Source organism: Elephantulus edwardii, unplaced genomic scaffold (genome assembly GCF_000299155.1).
Source record: "Elephantulus edwardii isolate Elephantulus edwardi_28Jun2011 unplaced genomic scaffold, EleEdw1.0 scaffold00146, whole genome shotgun sequence".
NCBI classification, from domain to species: Eukaryota; Metazoa; Chordata; class Mammalia; order Macroscelidea; family Macroscelididae; genus Elephantulus; species Elephantulus edwardii.
In genome coordinates, this window is record NW_006399896.1 from 5,199,394 (window position 1) to 5,206,247 (window position 6,854).

Genomic DNA, 6,854 nt, shown 5'->3' on the forward strand with positions numbered 1-6,854 from the left:
ACAACTATGAGATATCATCTCACCCCAGTAAGAATAGCAAAATTTAACAGAACAGCAAGCAACAAATGCTGGCAAGGTTGTGGAGAAACTGGAACCCTTATTCACGGCTGGTGGAAGTGTAAAATGGTGCAACCACTGTGGAAGGCGGTATGGCACTTTCTCAAAAAGTTTCAAATAGAGATACCATTTGAACTAGCAATTCCACTACTGGGAATATACCTCAAAGAAACCATAACTGACCTCCAAGAAGATATATGCACACCCATGTTTACTGCAGCTTTGTTCACAATAGCAAGGAGTTGGAAACAACCTAAGCACCCATTAGCAAATGGATGGATAGAGAAGCTGTGGTATATTCACACAATGGAATACTATGTTGCATTGAAAAATAAAGGTATTATGCAATGGTATTCAAAATGGGTGACTCTGGAGGACATTATGCTGAGTGAAATCTCTCAGTCACAAAAGGACAAATACTGCATGGTGTCACTGTTGTAAAACAGGACTGACATTGAGGTTGGGAGGAGAGTGAGAAGCATGGGTTCAATAATGTATATACTGCATTGAAACAGATGAGGGAGAAAACTGTTCAAAAGGGATATGTCATTAGGTGTTTTTGTCATGACAGGTGTCTAGAGCGGAGGCTACATAGTGGAGTGGACTTGGGGGAGGGTTTGTAAAACAATGAAAGAATTTTTGTTTTACTTTTCAAAGAGGGTAGTGTACTAAGGAGGAGGGTTGGGAGGGGAGAAAAGTGCGACAATGAATGAATGGAGATCCAAAGTCTCTGTAAATTTTTACTAAAATTAATAGTAAATTAAAAAAATAAAATCAAAAGACAGAACTCTGGTGGCCTAGTGGTAAGGAGGTGCACTGGCAACCAAAAGGTACATGGTTTGAATCTAACAGCTGCTCTGCTGGAGAAGGATGAGCAATCTCCTTCCATTTGATTTACTATCTCAGAAAACCCTCTGGAGGGTCGGTTCTGATTCGACAATACACAATAAAAAAAGGAAATCAAACGACGTGCTGCCCTGAGAAAATCTACCATCAAGACCTCTCCAAAGTGCTAAGGAGCAAGGGTGTCATATTAACAACAAAAGTGTGTCTGATCCAAGTCATAGTATTTGCAAAGGCACCCTATGCACCTAAACACTGGACCAAATGAATAAAGACGACAGAAGAATCGAAGCCTTTGAACTGTGGTGCTGGAGAAGAGTACTGAACACTTCACAGCCTGCCAAGGGAACAAACAAGTCTGTCATGGAGGAAGTGTAACCAGGGTGCTCCTCAGAGGCAGGTGTGGTGAAGCTTCCTTTCAGGTACTTCGAGCATGTTGTCAGGAGGGTAAAACATCATGCTTGAAAAAGTGGAGTGTCAATAAAAGACAGGAAGACTCTCAACAAGAAGGATAGACACAGTGGCTGTAGCAATGACCTTGAGCGTATCAGAGATCACAGGGATGGCGCAGGTTAGGACAAGGTTCCGATCTGTTGCTCACAGGGTCACTATGAGTCACAGTCGATTGAAGGGTGCGCAATATCAACAACAAAGTTTTAATTAAAAATAAAGACATTCAGGGATATTATTCAGCCAGAACATACTGACTTTGAATGTGTGCTAATAAGAGTGCAATGCCATTTTCATCACACAAACGTACACACACCCCACACAGTAGTGGTAAGAGAGTAAATGAAAACTGCACATCTGTACACGTTTTACTAGTTGTCTATTTCTACAGTAATGCTCTTTCCTAGTATCCACTATTGTAGAAACAGAAAACTTATAAAACGTGTATAAGGATCCAAGAAGGGGGGAGCGCAGAGGAGAGGATGGGTGGGAAGCATAGTCCTAGGGTCGGGTCATACAATCTGACTGGTGGAGGGAGTGGTGGGTTAAGGAAATGGGAAAGATCAGGCGTGAAAAACAATGTATACAAATTTTGTAAGTAAACCAGTATAAAAGAAGTTTACAGAAATATATATAAAGAAAACTGCACATTGTAGTAGTTTTAACACCACCAGATAACAAACAACAACCCAATGTCTGCAAATAAGAAGAAAGAACTATTCAATGGTGTACGAGTTAATGACTGCAGAGTGAGAGGCAACGGCCGGTCAAATGTAAAAATTACACCAAAATTCTGTGGCAGCCAAGCCCTGATGATCTTTGTTGAAATGAACCGCTGGGTTATTAAACGTGCTGTGAACCACTGAGATGGTGCTATGGGGATGACGCTGACTCGCAGTGACAGGGCAGAGCTGAGCTTTCCCCAGGACTCTCACCTTCACAGAGGGAGATGTCAGATCTTCCTCTCATGGGGCCTAAGGTGAGTGTGAACTGCCAGCTTTCTGGTTAGCAGCTGAGCGCTCACCCATTGCGTCCCAGGGCCCCCTTTAGGAAATGAAGACATGCCATACTAGCACTAACTTTTCTTACCTTTTACAATGACTTGGTAGATAAAGGAGATTATATTTTGTATTCTGAATCTGAATAAAGGGGAGAGAAAGAACTGCCCTATCACTCTCTCAGGACAAGGGGACCCTGGGCCCACCAACACTTTCTGCCCTAGGGCTTTAGTGGGATGGCTGGTCCCACTTTCCGTGCATGCTACTGGTGGAAGGAGCTCTGAGGGTTTTAACATACTGAGCTGCTAACTCCAAAAGGTCAGCTACTCAAACCCACCAGCTGCTCTGTTAGGAGAAAGACCGTTTTCTTTAAAGGGTCACTGCCTGAGACACGACGGACACTGCTAGGAGTCAGGGTGGGCTCGGCAGCATTGGGGCCAATGATGGGGGCTTGTACATTGTGTGAGCCTGAAGAAACGGGCCTCCTTCCACCATCCATGGCACAGAGACAGCAGAGGGACAAAAGGGACCCTCTAATGGAGTAAAAATCCCTATTTAAAAAATTTTCCCCCATTTCATTCATATGTCTTCCATTACTGAAATTATATGGCTTAAATAAAAAATTTACAGCAGAAAAGATCTCAGTCTTAAAATTATTAAATTGAAAAAGTTGTAAATTATAATTTACCTGGATCCTCGCGAAAGTGGCATTAAGTTATAAAAGTAATAAACTAATGATAAGATTAAGTTGCAGACAGCATCAGCCTCCTAGGGGGGAAAAATACACGCCCATTAACTTAAACAGAGGCAGCGAGATGAATCACCATTTACAAGAAGAAAAAGAGAATTTCTTTCCTGCTCTACCAGACTGGCTTCTTCCCTTCTTGAATATTCTATACTGTTTGGTGTCCTGGTTTCCAATGGAATGTGTTTCCTTAAACTACTCTGCAAGATTCCATGAAGCTCCATAGCACACCGAGGCTCAGGTGAGAAATACGTTAACTCCATTTAGAAGCTGAGATGTTAGCTGGAGTTCTGAGGGCCCCAGGCTTTACATCAGGCACGTGGAAGGTGCCATGGCCAGCACACTGCAGCAGGCTGAGAAACACAAGATGGACATGACAGACAGCCTGTCTGGCCTTCCCAGACGAGCATAGGAAGAGGCTGGAGTCATGCCTTTAAAGGACGTATAGCCTCAGTCTTCCTTCACTGCCAAAAGTAAAATGCACGAGAATGTTCAGATCTGATAGCTCATTACAAACATGACTGCAAACTGCAACTAAAGAGATGAAAAAAGAGACACTATTGGGAGGACTGCTTGTACAGACTGCTGAAGATCAAACTTACAGTAATACATAGCACAATACACATAGCTCCCAACTGTGTATATTTATCTATTCTCTCAATAATGAAGTGTTTTTTTTGTCTACGAGAACACTAAATAAATCAATAAATAAATGCTTATAGGTCAAATAAAATTACTATCAAGTATGACATGTTCAATTCTGATAAGAAAGTAGAGCTTTTAAAAGTGATTACAAAAGTACCCCAGGAAGGGTGGGTAAAATGGAAATAAACAAAACTTACCCCAAACTCTGATGAGAGAATTAACACCTTTCCTTTTGCTGTCAGATCTTTATAAAGTGCATCGATTTCGGCATGATACAATTGTGTTCTTTCTTCTGTGGTTTGTGTTTCCACAGAAAACAGTATATTGCCAACTCTTAGAAGAAAAGAAAGCACTTATACAATTTAAAGAGTAAAAAAAAAAAACAAACCAAACCAACAGCAAAGAGCATGCTTACGTGGCACTAAACAGAACTAAGAATGTACCCTGCCTTTTTAGTTAGAGAGAGGAAGGCATGCTTCAAGTATGCAATTATGCTATAAAAATGGATATGAAGGCTGTCATATTGTTTACTCTAGCCACATGTGTTTATTATATGAGCTTAAGCTAGTACAAAATGAAACAAGTACATATATAAAGAATGAACTCATGGCCAGTAACTATTTTATCAGTTTTTACATAGTGAATAACAAGTGGGCTCTGAAGGCAGCTCAGGGAGTATAGTTTTTAAAATGAAGCTTCTGCTTTCTGTGTTTTATGTGATGGACGGTAGGGAGCCCTGAGATGCCAAGACATGAAACAGGCAAGGCCACTGTCTTTACAGGGTAAGGTCAAGTACAAACAAGGACGTGCTTCTTAAGACCATGTCAGCACCCTAACACAGCTCCTAGGACATCAACTGAAGATGCAACTGTATCTAACTTGGAACACAAAGAATGGAAATTGGGAACATGTCACAGAAGGGCCAGCTGATAAAGGGCCCTAAAGTGCAAGGATGGATGGTGATAAGTGGGGAGCCAGGCCAGTGGGAGGTGAACCTGGGGTGCAGCAGCCATCCATCAGATCAAGTCTCTTCAGGAAAATGGTACAAGGCACCAAGCTGGAAATTGTCACATCATAGGAAGTGGTGTGAGCTCTCAGCTATTGAGAGACCAAGGCATGGTGTGGAGAGAGAAAGGGCTCTTTCGTGTGAGGGGACTATCTGTGAGAGGGATACATGGATGGACAAGGTGGGAAGACAAATTATGTGTCTCTGGGAAAAATTGGGAGACCCGGAGCAAAGGCAATGGAGATGGAAAAAACTCGGCTGAGGGAAGACACTACTTTAGTGGAAAGGAATTGTCGATGCTCTTTTATCCTGTACTTCTATTTCTGTTGTGACACTACAGAGCAGCTGGGCAGCTGGAGGATTTGAACTGCCTGCTTTGGGGTTGCCAACTGCTTACCCCTGGACCAGCAGAGCTCACTACACAGTACAACCTAAAAAATATGGAAAGCAACAAAATCTAAAAGCTGTTAAGCAGGTGTGTACACATGAAGGGTTGTGCAATAGGAAACCTTGTTATATGAAAGAAAAGTCCATGAAAAAAGCAGAGCCTGAGAGGCAGAGGACCCAGGAGGACATAGGTCATGCCCAGACAGCTGACCTGACAGGGTTCTTGAGAGGCTCTGGGATTGAGAGATGGGGTGGTCAGAAGGATGTAGGTCACACCCAGGCTGCTGACTGGACAGGGATGTGGGGAGGCTCTGAGACTGAGACTGCTGACCAGATGGGTCTTGGGAAGCTCTGGGACTGAGGGATGGGCAAGAGTCGGCTGGGAGGAATGCAGATTAGGGAAATTCCACTTTAAACCTACAGCGTCTGCAGCTTTTAGACAGTTGACACGTGGACATCCCAACCCAGACCTGTCTGCTATTCAGTCTGGTCTGACTCAGCGACCCTGCAGGACTGAGGAGAACCGCCCACAAGGCAGCAGACTTTGCTAGCCTCCTGTAGGGTGGACGGTGGGCTCCATCTTTCAGTCAGCAGCCAAGCATGAAGTCACTGTGCCACGAGGGCCTTGCCTGGGTATGAGATGTATATAAAAAGTGTGTTGTTACATGCTGCTGAGTTAGAACCAACTAAAGGCTGACCCTCCAGGAATTTCAGACTGTAAATCCTTTGATGCCATGTGTATAGAGGTGGTGCTGTGGGTTCCACACTGGCAGATATGTCTTCATATAGTGCAGAATTTGACAACTTTCTAGATATTGTCACTTTAGCATCTCCTAACTTGTAGGAAGCAGGCTTCTGGAATTCTCCAGCTTTTGAAGGGCTTTTACTGATAGGATTACATGCTGGACCCTGGGCCCCTTCTAAGGTAAGAGCCACCAGCCATGTGATGGGCTATTCCCACACACCGCAGCCACGGTGCGCACACCACGTACTTGTCTCCTGTGATGGTGATGGTGAGGCCATCGTACTCCTTCCCTGGGTCTCGGAGGCTGGGGACTTTTGTGTTCACAGTGAACCCATCCTTTGTTTTAGTATTAAACTGCTTTCAGGGAAAAAGAAAACAAGCATTACTAGTTCAGAAATCACTCTCTGCTGACTCAACTCAGTTGTGCTGAGGATCACATGTATCGCCTGATGGATGAGGCCTTGTGCTCTGACCTTGTGTGTGGTGATGGCCCTCCACTATCCTCATGTACTGGACAAGCACGCAGCCCCAGTGACGCTGCCCATGGCCCCCAGAGGCCTTATCCAGAAGGTTCTAGGCTCCTTCCAGCAACAGAATGTGTTGCTTTCCTCTGTGAGCCATTTCCAGTTTTGTTTTTAACCTCACGTTCATTTACCTCCAGAAGCAGCAATTTAGATTCTTTGCAGAAAGATTATACCTTGTAGCCCAAAACTCCATGACAATTTATGCTCATGTCAGCACTTCTTTAGAGCGGAGTCTGGGTCTAGTGTGGTTCTTCTGAGAGGTCAACTCAACAACTCATTGCATTGGAGTCTCAACTGACTCAGAACTGACGTTCAGTGGGTTTTCAGAGGCTATGAATTGCATGGGAAGAGACTGTTTATCCCAAAGAGCAGCTAATAGATTTGAACCACCTGCCTTTGGGTTGGCAACACAACTCCTTATCCGCTAGGCCACCAGAGCTCCCTTTCTGAGAGG

The 6,854-nt window shown here is 43.9% G+C and overlaps 1 protein-coding gene across 2 annotated transcripts in view; it reads right to left on the reverse strand.

The window, feature by feature from the left end:
* Positions 1–6,854, reverse strand: part of TTC13 (tetratricopeptide repeat domain 13) — a 124,680-nt gene that overhangs the window by 8,687 nt on the left and 109,139 nt on the right. Inside the window, exons 16-18 of one of the 2 annotated variants that reach the window (XM_006894552.1) lie at positions 6,124–6,230; positions 3,936–4,071; positions 3,037–3,116 (exon numbers count right to left, since the gene is read on the reverse strand). In XM_006894552.1, coding sequence (XP_006894614.1) covers positions 3,037–3,116; positions 3,936–4,071; positions 6,124–6,230 — 323 coding nt within the window. Of the gene's footprint in view, positions 1–3,036; positions 3,117–3,935; positions 4,072–6,123; positions 6,234–6,854 lie in introns of both variants that reach the window. The other variant, XM_006894551.1, reaches the window with a different exon arrangement.